This window comes from Acanthaster planci, linkage group LG10 (genome assembly GCF_054643075.1).
Source record: "Acanthaster planci isolate LZ-2023a linkage group LG10, COTS_SCS, whole genome shotgun sequence".
NCBI lineage: Eukaryota > Metazoa > Echinodermata > Asteroidea > Valvatida > Acanthasteridae > Acanthaster > Acanthaster planci.
In genome coordinates this window covers 2,356,767-2,376,026 of record NC_141786.1, presented here as the reverse complement: position 1 = coordinate 2,376,026, position 19,260 = coordinate 2,356,767, and the positions used below count along the sequence as shown (strand labels likewise).

The window sequence follows — 19,260 nt, the reverse complement described above, 5'->3', positions numbered from 1 at the left end:
AGGGATAGCTCCCAGTCCAACCAAAATGATAGTCCTGTACAAAACTCGAACCACTTTTTTTGTTTGTTTTATTAATTCATTTCCATAGACTTACGGCGGCAGCTAATTTGAAACTAATTGCTTTACAATAATTGTTGCATAAAAAGTCAATTTATAGCTTTAAAATAATGTTCCTCTAAAAGAATGTAACACATAGTTCGAACACTTTGTCTAGTCTTGATCAGGTAGGCCTAAACCCCCTTAATTGAAATGGTTTGGGCTTGGATATGTGATAATGCAAACCTGTTAAAGACGTATAGGGCCAATTTTATTACAGTCTTATTTTTCCAACATAGCAATTACCGCTACAGGGGACTTATATAATTCAAGCAGCTCATTCAATGTTTTCTTTAATGTCGTGTAGTTGTCATTTTCTCTCTTGGAGGGAGAGAAAAGTCTGTGTTTTGTAATCTTATTCTTATTTTCGAACTTCTTTGTTATACTTAGATATTTTCAGCAAAACATCACTTTTGATATTTACTTGCTAATCAATTTGAAGTGTCATTTCGCTGAATAAATGTCGAATAATGTGCATATAAAAACACACAGTTCTTTGTCATGCTAAACATAAGACAATACAAAGTTTTTATAGCAATGACATGCCCAAAATCCCACTGAAGTACAGTTGCGAAGGTTAAAGTCAGTATTTTGTTCTTTGCAGCAAGCATTCTAATTGCATTCTAATTCAACAGTTGCTTACAATTAAACATTAACATACGTGGCAATTTGCTTTTGTTCATACGTCCTGTACCGAAGCTGACCTATTAGTACTGGCCAATCTCATGTTCAATGAATTCCTATTAGAAGAGATAGTACCGAACTTTATACGTGTACGATCAGATGCTTAACTTCCAGCTGCATGGGCCTCGTTTAATTACTAATTTATTATTCATTAATTTTTATCACTTATTGGTAATAATAGGTATGCAGTTCTGGGAGCGTGTGTTACCTAGAGCAGACTAACTGAACATCGCGGGTTCACAAACGACTAGGCATTGCAGCAACAAGGTTTGAAAGAAAAAAAACATTTGATTTGGGGCCTCACGTTGATACTGGGTAACGTATAAAATCACAAACATCAATGTTGTATGTACTTTAAAATAGTCTGTAAAATCCCCGAAGATCCGTTCATAATTTTTACACATCATCACTTTTGATATTTACTTGCTAATCAATTTGAAGTGTCATTTCGCTGAATAAATGTCGAATAATGTGCATATAAAAACACACAGTTCTTTGTCATGCTAAACATAAGACAATACAAAGTTTTTATAGCAATGACATGCCCAAAATCCCACTGAAGTACAGTTGCGAAGGTTAAAGTCAGTATTTTGTTCTTTGCAGCAAGCATTCTAATTGCATTCTAATTCAACAGTTGCTTACAATTAAACATTAACATACGTGGCAATTTGCTTTTGTTCATACGTCCTGTACCGAAGCTGACCTATTAGTACTGGCCAATCTCATGTTCAATGAATTCCTATTAGAAGAGATATTACCGAACTTTATACGTGTACGATCAGATGCTTTACTTCCAGCTGCATGGGCCTCGTTTAATTACTAATTTATTATTCATTAATTTTTATCACTTATTGGTAATAATAGGTATGCAGTTCTGGGAGCGTGTGTTACCTAGAGCAGACTAACTGAACATCGCGGGTTCACAAACGACTAGGCATTGCAGCAACAAGGTTTGAAAGAAAAAAAACATTTGATTTGGGGCCTCACGTTGATACTGGGTAACGTATAAAATCACAAACATCAATGTTGTATGTACTTTAAAATAGTCTGTAAAATCCCCGAAGATCCGTTCATAATTTTTACACATGTGCACAAGTGTTTCTTATTCGAAACTGTGAAAACAAAACACTCAGATAACCTCATAAAAATCGTTTTAGGCGAATCAATAAGACTCAAATTATTTTGGAGTAACTTATAAAAAATTCATTGCATTTAGTACAGGAACGTCAATTTTTTGGTTTGCTTTTGTAATTCAGTTGTCTATGGTGGAAATCTTCATGTTATTGTCAGATAAACGATAGCTTCTCACAGTATGGCTACTGTAATGTCTCAGCTTTGCCAAACAGCCACTTTTTATTAACAACAGGGCAGTACTTTTTCTAGATGTGTTCCAACTGAAATATCTTGACCGATGTCCAATCGGCAACGGCCAACTGTTGCTTGCCAGGACAAACCTTGATGTTCATTGGGTAGTGGAGGTCATGAGCGATACAGGCGCGGAACTTGCCCGTGGAGTCGTAGTGGTGGATATGGCCGGTGTCGCCGCCGTTGTGCATGGCCAAGAAGATCCCTGAGCTATCGCAGCACACGCCAGTGCAGTACTCCACGCGGTCGTTGGCCACACGCGGCCGAATGGAGAGCAGGGTGGCACCTGCGTCGTCCACTACGTCCAAAACGCGTTTGTCTGCGCCGCTGACTAGCAACCTACCCGTTGCGTTATCAATGGCTAGGTAGTGAGGTGGCGTGTCTACAGGGATGGTTCGTATCAGCGAGCCATCTGCAGGCCGGTGTTCAGTCACGACCCTCCTCTGGATGTCCCCCACCACGATAGTGCCGTCTCTCTTGACCACAACGCTGGCCAGATTCACTCGGGTCTTTCCCACCTCGGCAGCAGGCACGGTGGCGAAGTCAAAGGCCAGCGTCTTGTCGGTATTGAAGACCTTGACGTAGTTCGTGGTGTCGGTGACTATCAGCTGGTGGTTGAAGGTAGCAACGTCAAACGGGTCTGATTATTGCCCAAAGGGAGAGAAATAAAAAAGTGAATAAGTTCTTAGGAAAAACATGCTATCTGCAAATGATATTAATGAATGTATCTTGACTTGGAAAACACACTGTAAGCCATGGCGAGAGCGGGGGCTGAATATTCTGAGACAGTTGCTATGCGACTAGTTAAAACCGAATTATTCCATTTTCCTTCCAACACCGTCCTCCACCGGGACATTGTACTTGTGAAGCATTTTACTAGAATTTGTCTCTTTTTCCTCTTTGTAGCAGAGCAAATTTCAAAGATGTGAACCGCTGCTTGAAAATTTCGCACTGATTGAATTAATTCCCTGCCATTCTGCATAAGAGGAGCGGTTCCATTGTTCTTCAAGGGGTTTTTCACAAACCACCAGCATTCACTTCACTGGAAAGAGTGAGGTGATTTTAACTGTTTCTATCATTTCTGCACTGTGCCTGAAGAGTTTAGTCCTAAAAGAGCCAGGTTATTTTGGCCATCTCACAGCCGTGGGGGGTCAAATTTGCCCCTCCCCCAGACCTCGGCTGTGCCTCTCTCGAATTTTTTTTAACTTGGCATGCATGTACCAGACACTCCTTATCATTATAAATGTGAAGTGTTGAACGTAATCGAACGTATTGTTTTGTTGATAGAGCCATTTGAAGTTCAAGGCTACATGCGTACCACCCATCGTGCATTGAACACCCTATGATAGTGAAAAAGTATATATTTTTGGCTGACCCGTCTTGGGAAATGAGCAAAGAGTTGGCAACGAGTTACTCTTAAAGTCCTAAGGGCTTAACTACTGAACAAAATGCACTGAGGCAATATCAGGAAAAATGTTGAGGGGGCGGTTCCACCCCTGGCTCTTTTTGGGTTTAAGCTAATCCTACTCACAGTCTTCCGTTGGAATTGTTTTCTTCAGCGTCCCGTCAGTGCTGCAGATGACCACACGCTTGTTCCACTGGTCAGCCACTGCAATCTCCCCGATAGGCAGAGCAGCAATCCCACGGGCACAGCTGAAGTCCCCCTCCCCGTTACCCTCTTTCCCGAACTGCCGGCAGACCTCCCACTTGCCTTCCATCACAAGGTTGCCCAGGTTGATGCGGCCGTCAATCTCGTTGCTGCTGGCGAACTTTAGGAAGCCGAGCCGTGCGTCAATCTTGGGCGGCCTCTGGGTTCCGAGCGCCTGCAGGTCCTTGCTGATGGTGGAGTGAAGTGAGATGAAGTCAGTCTTGGTGGCAGTGCTGGTAAGATTCCGAGCCGTCGTGAGCGAGTGTTGTATTCGTTCTTTCTTCCCGTTCATTTTGCTTGTGAACTCCTGGAACTTTGCTGATCGGTCTTTCTTGATCTTCTGGATATCCTCTATCATCCGCTTTTCCTCTGCAGCCACCATATCTTTCATCTCTGCCGCCCTCTGGCGGATATCTTTGACAGCCTCGTCGCAGGACGTGCTTAATCCAGCGTTCAACTCCAGAGCGTTTTCCAGAGACTCTTCCATCATCATCACCGCATAGTGCAGTGCCGGGAAGAGTTCCCCAAGCGACTGTTTCCGATCGAGGAAGGCAGTGTTGATGTCCACGTATTTGTGGTACCGGGCTTCGCTGTGATCGACCAGAGTGCAGTCGTGGCAGATCAGCTCCTGACAGGTCTCGCAGAGGAGGGTCAACGTTTCCCCGTAGTGCCGGCGGCATTTGGGCGCGATCTCCACGCGGGCCTTGCTGACTTCCACCACCCCGTGCTTGATCTCGTCCAGGGTGGCGATCGTGTGGCTAGATAGGGCGGCGAAGCGAGTGTGAGCCCTTTCACAGCCGGCGCAGAGGTAGAGCGCGCAGTCCAGGCAGCGGGAAACAGCCGAGTTGTGGCTGTCTTCGCAGGACCCGCAAGACAGCTTGGCGTCCCCGCAATTGGCTACCTGCTCCTGCATGACGATCTCGTCAATGAGACCGATCAGGTAGACATTGGTCTTCAGACCGTCCACGCCGGCAGGGAGGTCCGTCTCCTGCCGACAGACGGGGCAGAGGACCCGTGGCACTTCGTGGGCCTTGCTGGTGGGTTTCACCCGGGAAGAGTTGGATGCCTTGTGTTTCTTGATGCACTCTGCGCAGAAACTATGCAAGCAGTCCAGAAGCTTAGGGTTGTTGAATCGTCCACAACAGAGGGCACACTCCAGCTTTTTTCTTTTACCATTGTCCATACTCTGTCCTAGAATCTGCATGGGAAATCCATGAATACCCTTCAAATTTGTGTTTAATTAATTTTGACCCTCTGAATTCACTAACTGTGTTCAGTAGAAATACTAACACCAGATCTCATGCTCTCTGACCTGTTGAGTTTTCCCAAAATATATGCGAGGATTTGTGTTTCCTTTACTTAATTAACAAGATTTGAGGCCGGGTGTATTTTTCAGGGATAGTTGGTTATTACACAAGAAATGAATATTAGGCCCAGTAAAGACATGCAGACGATAAACATGTGCTTAAAATGCGATGGAGACAGATAGAAAATTTTATCATAGACAATGGAACAAGAGAGATGACACCATATTTTATCAGATGCAAAAAAATAAAGTCAATTTCAGCTTCGTACAGCTAATTCAGAACATGTCCAGCAAAGCAAACCCTATCAAACACCAACAGAATATCTCTGCGTTATCAATGGAATGCAGTTACTAATCTAGCACAAATCTCAGTGTTTGTGAGTAAATAAAAGAATCAGGATGGCAGTACGAACAAGGGAACAACTGGAAAGCTTCAATTTGCTAACCGTTGCTCAAAAGGAAACCCTTTGAGATAATGACGCCTTGCCATTCACACACAACGCAGCCACAAGTCAAATGACAAACATTCTATGTATCTTATGTTACATCACTGTTTTACAGTGTCAGGCCCTTACCTTACACCGTCTCCGCTGAATGATGACTTCTGATTATTCTCACTTTATGTCAAACCATTGGCAAGGTGAGAGCTTTTATACCGATATGCCAGGACGTGATATGAATTTGCCTCTTGTTTTATCCAAACTGAAACTTTGTGAGCAAAGCATAGGCTGTGGGGATGGAAAAACGGAAGGCAGAAATGACTCGTCTGGACTGGTCCTAAAATGGGTAGGCATGCACAATAAGAGACATTGACCTAGAGGATTGTTTTTGCCGGTCACTTTGACTATGTATAGAATACACGAGCCGTTGGCACTGGAGATCAAAACTTGGCATCGAGTGGGAAGGCTTATAGCGAGCGCTTTTTGCGAAGCCAATATCCCCAGAATATCCGAGTTGTATGGAGTTTCATCAGATGTGAAAACACTCCTTTAGTTTTGAATATGTGTATGTTCCTCTTTGCAAGCGTAAATTGATTGGGGACTGTATACTCCGCGCTTGTGTGCAAAATCACCAGAACAGCTCTAATGAAATATTTCCATGGTGCGTTTAAATCTCCTGGGAAGAATCATTCAAGAATATCATTTTGAACATTTGGAAATTTGGTTCACAATAAAATAGTTCATTGTAATGACTCTACTTTTTAAATTAAAATGGAATTGTCTTCATAGTGCGTGTCTGTTATAGGCGTGTCACACGTTGCTTAGATTGAAAATGTTTTTAGGGTCACGTGGGCTAGTGATCTTTACTCATGGTTACGGCTTGTAGCCTCTGATTAGAGGGTCGGGGGCTCGAATCCAGCTGGCGGCATTATGTTGTGATTTTGGTTAAGTCACTTTACCCCCCAAGCCTTTCTCCATCCAGGAGTAAATGGGTACCTGTGACAGCAGAGATCATGGTTTTTATGTTTAGACGTTTGCGCCTGATGAGGCAGCATTGGGCTGCTATGCTCTCCTGAGAGATGAGATGGTTGCAGGAATGCTAAGTGAGCCCAATGTGCTCAGCGTGTTTGAATTGTAGAGACTGTAAGATACTGTGCGCTTCATAAATGCTATGACATATATTCTCCGAGGACAAAAACGTCTTGTGGTACCACTGATGTGCCCATGAAATGGGGTGGGGTGGATTTTTAATCAATTCCTATAAGATTGTTTTGGTTATAAAATCTTATTTAAATAATCGAATCAATCACAATTTCATATCAAAAAGAGAGATCATACCGAAAACCACGATAATGGTTTAACTTTCTCAGAGAAATCGATGAAATCATTTCCTCGTGTAGGGCACCGCAGCAGGTGGTTTGCGATCAGCAGCGGGTGATGAATGGTGACTTAAATCGGAAGGACCAGTATGCCGGTTGACTAATAAACAAGAATAGACCGTCTGCCATATGACGGAAATGATGAGGCCGAAGCATTACAAACAGGAATTAATAGGAAACACTGAAGGCCAGCAAGGTTGGTGAATTTGGCGGGGAGTGCGAAAAGGGTACACTGTGTGGTCTAAATTACCCCTTATGGTTAATACACATGTATTCATGGGTTGCAACTTCCATGCACAGTAGGCTGTGTCCAGGTTAAAATTTTCAAATTGGGGAAAGGGAAGCTAGCATCAAGGTATCACAAACATGTACGCCCGGACGAGAAAAATATTAAGGCCTGTCAAAACAACGAGCTACACGGACATATAAGTAAGGTCCTGCACGTTTCACGTACAAAAAAGCTGTAAAATAGTGTTTATTGCAACAATCGCATTTACACACACAATATCTAGTCCAAGTGGAGAAACATTATTGCAAGCAAAGGATACTGCTTCCTGTTTTGTATTCTTTAACCCCCACAATCACACAAAGACGTTCCCTACACTCTCGATAAAGATACACAATTAAATCGTAGCTGAACGTGATTCACGTTTTGCAAAGCACGGAACAAATCATCATTTTGCACTTTCTAGGCTATTTTCTTTGCAAAAATGGGTCTAATTTTAGTCGCCGCTTACCGAGCTGAGGACTTATATTCTGAGTGCTTTCATACAACGTTTTCCGTTTACAATGCCTTTTATTTTTGATGATCCATTACGCACCTTTATACAGCAGGGTACCGCATGAAGCGCTCTGGTCTTACGTTGGTTTGATTAGAAATGAATCACACCATGTCTAATGTATTGCATGTATAATTTCAGCTATTACACTAATTGTAGAGCTGTAGACTCGGACATTAAAGGTATATACTCATTGGTAAAATCCCCTAACTTGTACGGACTACCGCATAATCGTGAAATATCTTACTTGAAAGAAAGTACGTAACAACCTCAATCAGCCTGTAAAATATTTCCACCCAAAATGCTTTAGTTTTCGAGAAAACAGAAAATTTTGTTCTCTTTTTACGACGCGTTGGCCGACCATCGTATAAGAGCTCATTTCACTTCGCACACCGCTCTCTTTAACAGGCGCCAATTTTCTTGGTTCAGTGTTTGCAGATGTTGTGGGAGTCTCCATTAGTGAACGGGTAAACCCAAAAGCAGCTTAAAAATGGACAGAAATTCACCAAAAGCGTTCTTAACTGAAATTATAGGAAGCTGAGTGTAAGTCGTAAAGTGAAAAATAAATTGGATCAGTGTAAAGTTAAATTTTATTCAAAGAAAGTATTTTCTCAGCGCGAAAACTGTGCGAATTCAAAATCACCCCTAGAGCATATAAATATAATGGTATGATCCAAATATGGTGGCTGTTCCGAGCAGAATGGTAAAAGGGATGTTTTTCAACAAAAAGTATGATTTCCACACGTTAAACCTCCCACGTTTCAAAACATAATTTCTCTTTGGCTTATACTTATTAGTGAATTAACTATAAGAATGGAGTTTTAGACTTTCATCGACGTGTAAACCGACGTGAAAGTGCGATCATTACGCACGATCGCGCGCGCACGTGCATTATCATATAGGCCTGCTCGTTCACGGACGGACATGAGTCGACTACGTTCCTCGATGAGGTTTTTTTCATGAATCCGCAATGCTACATTGTCGAAGAGTTAGAACTGCTCCTTAGTCACTCTGACCCCACGGATGTTGTTCGCTTATACTACGAACGCCCTGTAATCCATAGAGTCTACGCCAGATAAATTACAGGACCTTCGATTTAAGCTTTGAAAATGCAGCGCTATTTTTCTCGATTTTTCTTAAAGCAGTTGACTCAAACATGAAACAAGTCAGTGGAATGTACGTTGCAGTGAATATTGCCCACCGTAATCAGCCAATCTTGTGAAATTGGGACAAAACCTACGGTGTTCACTGCCTTTAAAGGTGCATTTAAAAGTCATGCAAATTGGAATCAATTACTCCCTAACAGTCCAACTAGGGCCTGCTTATTAAGCTTTGAAAGGGGTATTTTAATTATCGCTCAGTCTTAATTTTATTTTTTTGCTATTTTGATGTCTGCGACTGAGTGTGGACGATTCACAGTTTTGAGCGTCGCCAAGGCGATTGCGTCTAATAAGCAACATCCCAACCCCCCCCCAAGGGCAAATAGAGCTCAGCATTTCGTCCATGTTAAATTCATCGCGTGACAAGATCTTTCAAATCAATCAATCACATGTAGTGGCAACAGTACGTGCCCACCCGTTGTAAAACTTGAATTGGTAACCCTGTCCCCGAATGAGACGGTATTACTTTTTAACAAATAAATGTCATTTGCTCCAAACAGGACTTCTCTGTTGTGCACGGTCTAAATTACTTCCTGCAGAAGTATTAAGTGCCTGTTCTTCCCATATGTCCAAATTGGCCTAGTGCTGAGACAGGGACCAATACTATAGTTATTTATCATGCTCTTAAATTCGTATACAACAGATGCCTCCTAATCCATCGTCAAAAAATAAGTGCCATCGTAGAGATTGCACTTCGCTCAAGCTTTCACCCTGGTCAGGATCCTTCAGAGGCACAGCGGTCATTCCGTGAGGCCCTGGTCCCAACAGAGGATGGACGCCGCGCATGTTCCCAGACATGTCAAACCAGTACATCATCTCCGTCTCTAAGGGATGGCGTTCCTTTGAAACGGTTGTCGTGACGATGAAGCCGACGCTTTGGCTGATAAAGCAGAGTTCGGTTGGTATTCCCGCTAAGATGACATCAGCGGTGACTGTCAGCGTCGTGGGAAGAGGACGACAGTTACTGCAGCTGAGAGCTTTTGATTCAGTTGAAATTTCTAGAATTACGACACGATTAATAAGACCAAGGAAAGCCCTCGTGGAATGTCTCTTTTCATCTCTGTTTGAATATTGAGCAAGGCCATCTGTCAAGCCACTCGAGGTCAGTATTTGCAAAAATCGAGAATCCCCTTCAACCACTAATCCATCACTGTGAGTCTTTTCATCTGTGTTGGTACCCAAGGGAACAGGAAAATGATTGACTCGACTTACAGTCAGAGGCAGAAGGTTGATAGACTCCAAGGCAACTACTCCCGCCGGCACAGCGACCAAGATGACACTGCCTGCTACTTGCAAGCTTTCAACTTGAGGGAGTCTAACAGTCCTAGTCGTTCTTGTTCTCACGTTGTATGAGATAACCCCAGTCCTTGAGTAGTTGAATCCAAGTAGATTCCATCCACAGCACGTAAAAAAGTTTACACATCCATGTGGCCCGGATGTCTTTCTACCATTGCTGACCTCTTTCATTAAGATGCCGCCGAGTTCGTCAAAGACAATCAGAGTTTTTGCCTCACCGGAACAATCATTCCTGGTTGAAATTACGCTTTCGTAGACAAAGAAGACCTTCTTATTCGTGCCAACAGATTTCCAGTCTACGAATTGATCAGGCAATTTCCATGACTTGTCGGGAGAAGAGGTGAAATGTACCACTGGGTTCCTGAAAGTATTCGCTGTGTCACAATCAGCAAATACCAGTGTGTTGTCCTCCTGAGAATTGTAGGGGCTGATTGCACATAGTAAACTTAGAATTGCGGTGTTTTCCCCGACAAATAGAACGTTCGAAACTCGGATAGTTTGCGGTGGAGGGAGAAAATCTTTGAGTGACTCGAGGTTTTCACGCTGGAGAGCTAATTTTAGTTTGCTTACTTGGGATCCCTGGCGGTTATCAGCGATGTCTTGTGCAAGGTAAACGCCAATTTGACACTTGTGCTTGACAAGAATTTGCAGAAGGATTTTGGCTTCGTTCATTCTTCTGTAATCACTGCTGAATTCTGAATTATTGCCCAGATCCCGAAGGACAGCATCTCGTTTTGCCTGGACAATCACTGACCTTAGATCTATTTTTAAATTCTTCGAGCTACTGGTGCATATCAGTACTGCTTCGTGATGAGAAATTGCAGGAAATCTGACTGAGAATTCCCAATCGTCTTGCTTACTTATGTGTCTATTGTAGTCCACAATATTGTTGGAAACCAGTAAGCTGAACACGTCCCCGGTTCTTCTGTTTGTCAGCAAGTGGATAGGAGTTGGTAAGTAGGTATCGATGCGGAAGCCACACGGATACGATGAGTCTAGAAAACCTGAGCAAGGAACATGGAATGCAGCTCTAGAAGCATCAAATAACACCGATCTTAAGCCAGGCTGAATACCTTCCTGCTTTGAGTGGAAGTTATCCCACTTCAGCAAATCCAACTGCCTTCCGTGGTCTGATGCGCATGGTCTGCCGGTATGTGGGTTTAGCAGAAAGTTTGACATCGGCGGGAGGTTTCCCATGATGCATCCCGTCAAGAAGCCATCACGTGTGATGCAAAAATGTGGCATAACTCCACAGACATCCCCAACGCAACGTTTAGATGTTTGATTCCCCAGTATGCAGGTCGTATGGCCCAGATTCCGCCGCCATAACAGCGGCATACACATGAAAGCTCGGCCATTTCTATCTTTTGTAGCAGTTGATTTGCTAGCCAACCATTCTGAAACTTTCCACCAAGGATAATGCTGATTACTTCCAGGACCAGATTTTACAACACTCCCCGGCACCTCAGTACCTCTTGTCTGGCTGAAGTATGCGCTGTAGTTGACGTAAGCTTCAAATGCCTCATCATTCTTGCCCAGAAAGGCCCAAACAGCTGACAAGTAAAAATAAGCACTCGGATCTTTAAGAGAGATGTCATGAAGTTTGGCTGCCATCTCTTTCAGCCACAGCTTGTCCGCATCCACTTTTGTTACATTTTCTTGAGAGCTGTAGCAAACATGACAGTGCAGCAGTGAAACTATAGCCGCCTGGGTGAGTTCGGGCGGGCAATCGGGCTCACACAACACCGAATACCATAGGGACTGGGCCCGTACAGCATAATGCTGGTTCATCATCCCCTGGTCGTAGGCAGCCGCACAGAGTGCAAGAGATTGTAGTCTGCTACTGTTGATGCTCAAGGGCGAGCCGTCTTGGGCAAACTCCATAGCATCTCGGTAAAACTGGCCGGCTAATTCGGGCTGGTCAGCGTGCGTCATCATCCGACCGAGCTCGTTCAAATACAGCCCAATCTGGAGACCGGTTTCAGGAAAGTTTGCACTTGATGCCACCATGTCATCGATTTGGTGATTAAGAAGTTGTAGCAGTAACTGCTTCGCCCTCTCAATGTAGCCTCTTGACCACCAGACATATACCAGTGCTGCGTCAAAGCAGTGCTGCGCCAACTTAGGCGCCCACTTTGACAGCAGGCACCTCACGCTGTCCACGTTCGCCGCCATTGCTGCAGAGTGATCGCAAAGAGCGCTTACAGTTTCAGTTACGACTGGTTCGGACATTGTCGTCGGTAGCAACATGTCTATGGTGTGAGCTACAACAGCGATGCACCAGTCACTCGCATCGTAGCCGTCGACAGGTTCCGGCAGTGCCAACATATCTGGACCATAAGGCAAGTCTGGATTCTGACGCCAGCCCATAAGCGAATCACGGTGGCGGGTGTGCCGACGAAACAGTAAATGCCCTTCGCTGCACTGGCTGCTAGACAGTGGCCTGATATGATCTTTCACTGCGCGCTCTGCCTCCTCGATAGCTTTCATTAGCCAACTAAATCGGAGTTGCTGCAGCCACTGTTGATTGCGGAGTGCCCTCATTAGAGGCTGCAGGCCTGGTGGAAAGGGTGCCCACAATTTCACATACTCCCCACTGCAGGCTATTTTTGGTAAACACAGTTCGACAAGTGTTGGTAACGGCCGGAGCACGTTATAATTTGTCGCAGCCTCGGGTTCTGGATACGTATTTAGTGTTCCTTGGCCGGTATCGTTTGAACAAGAGGAAACCACAGCCTGCCGAAGACAAAACAAATCTGAACAAAGGCCCCTCTGTTCACATTTTTGGTCAGTGGCGTCTTCTGTATCAATGACAACTCTAAGATCTAACTCAGCAAAGCCACTGTTGCCTGTATTCTCTCCAACACCGATGTTGTCGCAACAGGAGCCGTCGTCATCTCGCTCGTACCTGTTCTTCACAACGTGTTCAACTGGGGTATAGTCTATCGAAGTACCATCTATTGTAACTGTAGTTGGTGCTGTATATTTCCCAGCCAGTGTATATATTTTAGACATGAAAAATCCAACAATGTCAGCAGCCATATTGAAAGCTGATAATTACCTTGAATTAAAGATTGAAGTTCAAATATCCGATAATCAGTACACCATCACGAATGAATTTCCATGAGATGGATTCGTGTGGTTCTGTGTGTGTGTGTAGTTTATCACTCCGGAAATACGGGAGTGAAGGCATTCCAGGGCTTTATGTTGTCTGGGTGGAGGATTGTGAGTTACGGAAGAACTAAATTCTTGGAAAGGCTGGTAGGGAAACAGTCTTCCATCTATAGGTGATGCTCAGGTTGCACGTTGTTTCTGTGCGGTCAACAAATTCGCAATACACCATCGGCTTGCATTCCAAGAGTGAGTGATATTCGGAGCCATGGCAACGCCTTCCATCATCGGCCACAGTACTACCACCATCAGTATCATTATACAGTTGATTCTTCTGCTTGCAAAGACATATCCAGAAAGCCCAGTGATGTGATTAGACATGCGGTGGATAAATGTAGCCTGGAATCTCATTGGTTGTTCTACCCCTGTAGCGAAGGGTACGTCATCTCAGAAATGACCTGCAAAAATCGAAGGGAAATCACAAAAATACCTGAACAATTAGCTACATTTCATTAGCCGTTTTTGTTTTAGTTTGTTTAAACTGTAAATGTATAATTTGAAATTAAATTTTATGAATTTTTCGTAAGTTATTAGTCGTTCAGTTTATTTCAAGATCATATTTTTGTCTTTTGGGGGCTTTTTTATTCACGATGAAGGAAAAATAGGAACAAAATTCAAGGTATATCGGCCCCTTTAGTTTTGGAAATTTAATCCCACGCTACGTATCGTTTAATTTTCTTTTACTATAATTATTGATATTATTATTTTTGAAGACAAGGAAATTTGCCGTTAACTTTTTTCGCAATTTCCCTAATCTAAAGACCACGTCTTCACCTTGATGTTAAACAAAAAAATTACATTTATGTAACTTTTTACACTCGCCATATAAGAATATGACCAGTTTCCGCTGCCTAATGCCAGGGGCGGCACTTCCTCCTCAAGGTTTTCGGACGAGAAAAAGCACAACCAACAATTTAAAGATGTCATGGTAAACCACTGTGCGCTGTTGAATGTGATAATAATTCTTAACCTGAAGTGTGGCAAATGGGATTTGACACACGATTTTCAAAACACGTCAGTGCTCGGTGAAACATGATTGAAGGAAAGCCATCAAGGTATCGTTTGAAAGCAATTTGCTTCTACTTTATGACGAAAACGTGTAGTCATGCATTTCACAGCTTGGTTAAAATTAACTCTTTGTATCAGAATTGATTCGTTTGTTTGTTTATTAGTTAGTTGGGGTGTTTCTTGATGGACACATACTGCGTTTGCAAAGCTGATGCACACACGTGTTGGTCGATACAACTCTGCCCTGAATTGTAGAGTGGCAAACAAAGAAAATATTCAAGACAGTATTATTTCGTTGAATTCAGTGGTGTGTGTAAATCTGTGTCTAGGACGGGGGAGGACTGAAAAACAATCGTGGAATTTCGACAAGCAGGGATGGTACTGGACGCTACATGACACTACGGGGGTATCAGTCATGATACAGGACTACATCCTATGTAAAGTTATATTCTTGTAAGTAGCAAAACGGGCCGGCTGTTTTATGCTCTTTTATACGGCTATTAGATGCAGTTTGGTTGTTGGGCCCTCACGAAAAAGAGTGGGGATGATCCTATAGCCCATATGCACCTGGTCAAAAAGTGAGGGATACACAACCCCTATCCCCCTGGCATATCCCCCTAGACTTAGAGAGTCTAGGAATGTGGAGAGTTTTAAGACCGGGCTGAAGACGCACGTTTTTAAACAAGCATTTTTAGTTTCTTAGTATTGATTTTAACTATGGTATATGTAGGTTTTATATATTTCTTATTTATTTATTCATGCATTTAATTGTGTATTTCTTTATTTATACTTATACTGATGTACAGTGCCTGGGAGCAGCTTGGTGGATTGGGGGCTTTATAAATGTCAATTATTATTGTTGTATATGCTCCTTGCTGAATTGATGAGCAAATCAAAATCTATTTTGATTTATATAACGGGTTTTGCCCTTACCCAACGTATATATTAATAAACACTGTATGCTCAGTGCTTGTCCGAGAGCTTGCGAAAAAAGTCACAAGCTTACTTGGGTGGGACTCGAACCCACGACCTCCTGCTTACTAGTGCAGGCGTCTTATCCACTCGACCTCGGTGGTCATTTATACTTACATAACAATGAACCACCAAATGTAAAGGAAATTTATGCCAGAAAAAAGTGGCGAACTTCAGCATATTTAGTCAATGCAACATGAAGGTTTTCTCTTGGGACTTCACGATTTGGCTGATGGATATGGAAATCTCGTATGTGAATTAATATGTTGTATAAATGTATTAGACCCTTTAATACGTACCTCTGCATTTACATTTTGGTGTGTTTTTGTGTGTGTTTTTGCTTTGATGGCAGCTCGATCATAATTGCAGTGCATGGTTTACAAGTTGTTGATTTACAAGCACATGCAATGGAATTCAGCCAACAACGCCTGCTCCCTCATCCCACCCGCCAATTTCCGTGCTTCCTGAGCACGAAAGTCTTCAGGTAAAGTATGCCGCTTTCACTGAATACACATTTGAAATTTTGTTCCTTTCTACTCCGTTTGAGTTAGCATGCCGCGACATGCTCATACGAGTTTGCACTCCTATATGGCCATATGACATACACTTATAATACTAGCACGTGTACGCCCTTAACCCTCAGAGAAGCCCTTGGGATGTTAAAAAATTCCAACTTTCAAGTTTTGTCATTACCATTTTCATGTTTTATTCCTCCTCAGTTTATAAATGCTTCAAGACTGTAGAGTCCCTTTAACGTTGCTATAAACGGCTGGTGAGTATGGGGCCTTGACAGACAGGCACTTCACTATAGCCCATGCATTCCTATGGGAAAGCTTGGCCCTGGCCCGACCGTGTAAACGAGCTCGACTGTTTCTCATTTGTGCCGCCCTGGCACTTAAAAACAATCCGATTGTTCTGCCGGAGTTTGTTGAAGGGCCATGATGGGAGGTAAATCATGTCCGGGGCTAGACTGGGGGAGGGGGCTAATGTGGCCAAAGTGGGGATCGGCTAAGTGTGGTCAAGTGGCTGCAATGTTCATGTGGGCCTAGTACCACCCCCCATCCGAAATATAACATATAAAATGTCACGTAAGCGTTTCCCAGAACTCGAATAATTTATATAATGGGATTAAAGGTACTTTAGGCCTCCCCCAAGGCGGGTGTTTAACTGAGTGGATATAGAATCCATCCATGTCGGTTATACCCGTTTTTCAAAAAAAAATTGCTCCAAGGGTTAATAGCTACAGACAGATGAATGCACTCCCAAAACTGTTAGTTATGGACTGTTTTCATGAGTCGGCAATGTCGGATGGAAGGTGAGGTAAACTTTGGGAGCCTGAGTGACAGTAAACATCTACGAACTAAACGTTTAGCACAGATCTATCCTATGTTTGATTAGAATAATTTCATTTGTGATAAAATTTCATCTAAATATTTCAAACCACATTTGAGAAAAAAGAAAAGAAAAGAAAGTGAGTCCTGGAACCAAAAGTAGTCAGGCACCATCACATTTAATAGATTACACTGAATAATTAATATAGCAAAGAAGATGAAATATGACTTCCCTGAGAGTAAGGTCAAACGCGACCAGAAATTGATGCCGTACAACAAGTTTTGCAACCTGAAACTAAGTTGAAGTCAGATGCAGAAAACCGCGCACCACTGTTCAATGTACCTTTATTTTGACGACTCATTTACTTATTTTCGAAACGCCTGCGGGCGGGAAAGTGGGGCCTATAAATAGGGCATTGAAGTGGATAAAAGATCGTGGATCCCAGACAAAACCACGCCTCAGCTGCACAAGCCTGTTTAACAAACAGTAATTTGTATTGCCATGTTATACGGCAATTACGTCCAGATAATGATTATTGGCGAAATGCGATTGTGCGTGAGCGACCTTGAGGCAGCTGCAAGCGCTCTACCAGCATAATTACCTATGAATGGCGGCTGATTATTCTAAGTGCAGACGCATTTTCATAATTCTACATTGTGTGTGTGTTTTATGATATGAATTTTTCCTAAAACGTCGTTAGTTTCTAGTCTCGTTGTTCAGCTGTTTCATTTTATTTTTGCTTTTGCTATTAGTCTCCACGCAATACTGCGACTCACCGTGCTCCCTGTATAGAGGTTTGATATCGACTGAAACAGCTCTTGTTCTGCCTCAAAATTAAGTCAGCTGGGACCCCCCAAAAAGGGACCTGACATTACAAAACCTATCGTTTTCTGGATTTTACAGGGTGCACAAAGGCATGACCTGCGAGTTAGGACACGCGTAGAAACAAAGTTTATGTGCAGCATGATGCTTGTACTCGTACTCGTACTCGGAAGTGCAAGTACTTAATTGTACTCGGAAACCAGTACTTGTACTCGGCTGGCAAAGTACTCGACCTGTCTTTGTACTTGGAATTCAAAGTACTCGGCAGTACTTGGTACTCGGAGAAAAGTATTTGACTACAACACTGGCAGCATCAGAATGCAAAGAGTGAAGAATAATAAATTTTGGAAAAAAAGTTCATGAAAATACGCAATACATGTAGTGTGTTACAGTTCAGGCAGAAACCTAACTGTTGAACATACATATGTATTAGCACAAGGCGTCAGACAGTCACTGGCGCATTATTTCATCTTCAGTGAAGGCTGATAAGCACCAACACAAATTTTAAAAGTCTTTTCAGTTGCTAAAAACAACCCCACTGTTTTCAATTTTCCGAATTTTCTTCAACTTTTACGATCATAGTAAACGCTATAGCGGTCACCATACAAGAACCCATCCCCATACTCGAGCTCAGCAGAACAACGTCCATTATAAGTGTCCTTTTGCATTGCACTCTAAAATCACAGTTAGGCCTACTATTAATGTTTCGATTGTTAAACATGGTACTAGAATATTGGACGGGTATTTGCCCATAATGACTGCTTTGATTAAAACTTATTATACTCACTTTTCCTTGATAACATCTCTGGAGAACAAAGGATGAGATATGCCGGTTGGGGTTCAGTTGATTCACGGTTCCGGCGCATTTTATAAAACAGCAACTGAACTCACTGCAAAGTGTGTATACATTAACACACAATATGCTTGGGTTATCGTCAGATACATACCACTGCCACGGACTTTGAGCCCAGTTGCTTATTCCATAATACAATACCGAGATCTGTCAAAAGAAAATCAACAGTGCACGAGAGCAATAAAGAACGCTATAGGCCTAAAACATGAACACTGAGCGTGCAAATGATACAGCCTGCAGGTATTGAGATGAAGGCGTATAGAACGGTACACAAAGGCTGAAGGACGAACAATTAGGATTGACGATATGTCGAGGTGCGAGCTCAGTGAACAATAGAATGCTGCTTCATACCACCACTAAAGGATCGTTTATTTTTTTTATAATTCGACTTCATTTTTCTATTCAGTGCTTCCACCTGCACGTATGAATTTCACCACTCTTCACACTTTTTTCTTGTCCAATTTAGCTTTGACGGTGCCCTATCGTAAGGTCTCGGTCAGTGGATGTCATATATCGGTTGGGATTTGGGCTATATTCAATTACAAGACCGTAAAATCGTCATATCCCTCACGAAGGGGCAGCTTTAGATGCAGACATTTTGACATGACTATTGAAAATCATAAAATAAGATGTGACGAATTCTGAATTACGCAACGCGCCAGTACAATCAGTGAACAATATTCCTAATAACATAGGCCCTTTTCTGACATTCGGTTTTAAAGCATTTGCAGAGTATACGCACGCGTTCGTGTTGTTAATCACTTAGCCTAAATAAACGCTGTAAATTTTACTGACGGGGCGTTTAGGTTTTTAGCGTAGGCCTATCGGCTTTGTTTGGGCATCGTTTGAGAATACAGACGCAGATAAGCAGATAGCTTCAGTTTTGCTTTATGATTATGACCATTAGTTTATTGTATGAATTAGTACGCAGTGAAAAGGGCTCAGGCTT

At 42.7% G+C, this 19,260-nt stretch overlaps 1 protein-coding gene across 3 annotated transcripts; it reads right to left on the bottom strand.

Annotated features, from left to right (window-relative positions):
- Positions 1–51: 51 nt before the first annotated feature.
- LOC110983515 (E3 ubiquitin-protein ligase TRIM33-like) lies at positions 52–18,597 on the bottom strand. Of its 3 annotated transcripts, none has more exons than XM_022242820.2 (4): positions 18,246–18,597; positions 5,675–5,827; positions 3,677–4,991; positions 52–2,785 (listed from the first exon to the last, which is right to left on the bottom strand). In XM_022242820.2, the coding sequence occupies exons 3-4, from the start codon at positions 4,974–4,976 to the stop codon at positions 2,160–2,162; spliced, it is 1,926 nt and encodes a 641-aa protein (XP_022098512.1). In that variant the 5' UTR covers positions 4,977–4,991; positions 5,675–5,827; positions 18,246–18,597; the 3' UTR covers positions 52–2,159. The 3 variants fall into 3 exon arrangements, with proteins under 3 accessions (XP_022098512.1, XP_086998534.1, XP_022098511.2); XM_087142408.1 differs by having other exon boundaries at positions 5,675–13,722; positions 18,246–18,591; XM_022242819.2 differs by lacking the exon at positions 5,675–5,827.
- Between the last annotated feature and the right edge of the window lie 663 nt (positions 18,598–19,260).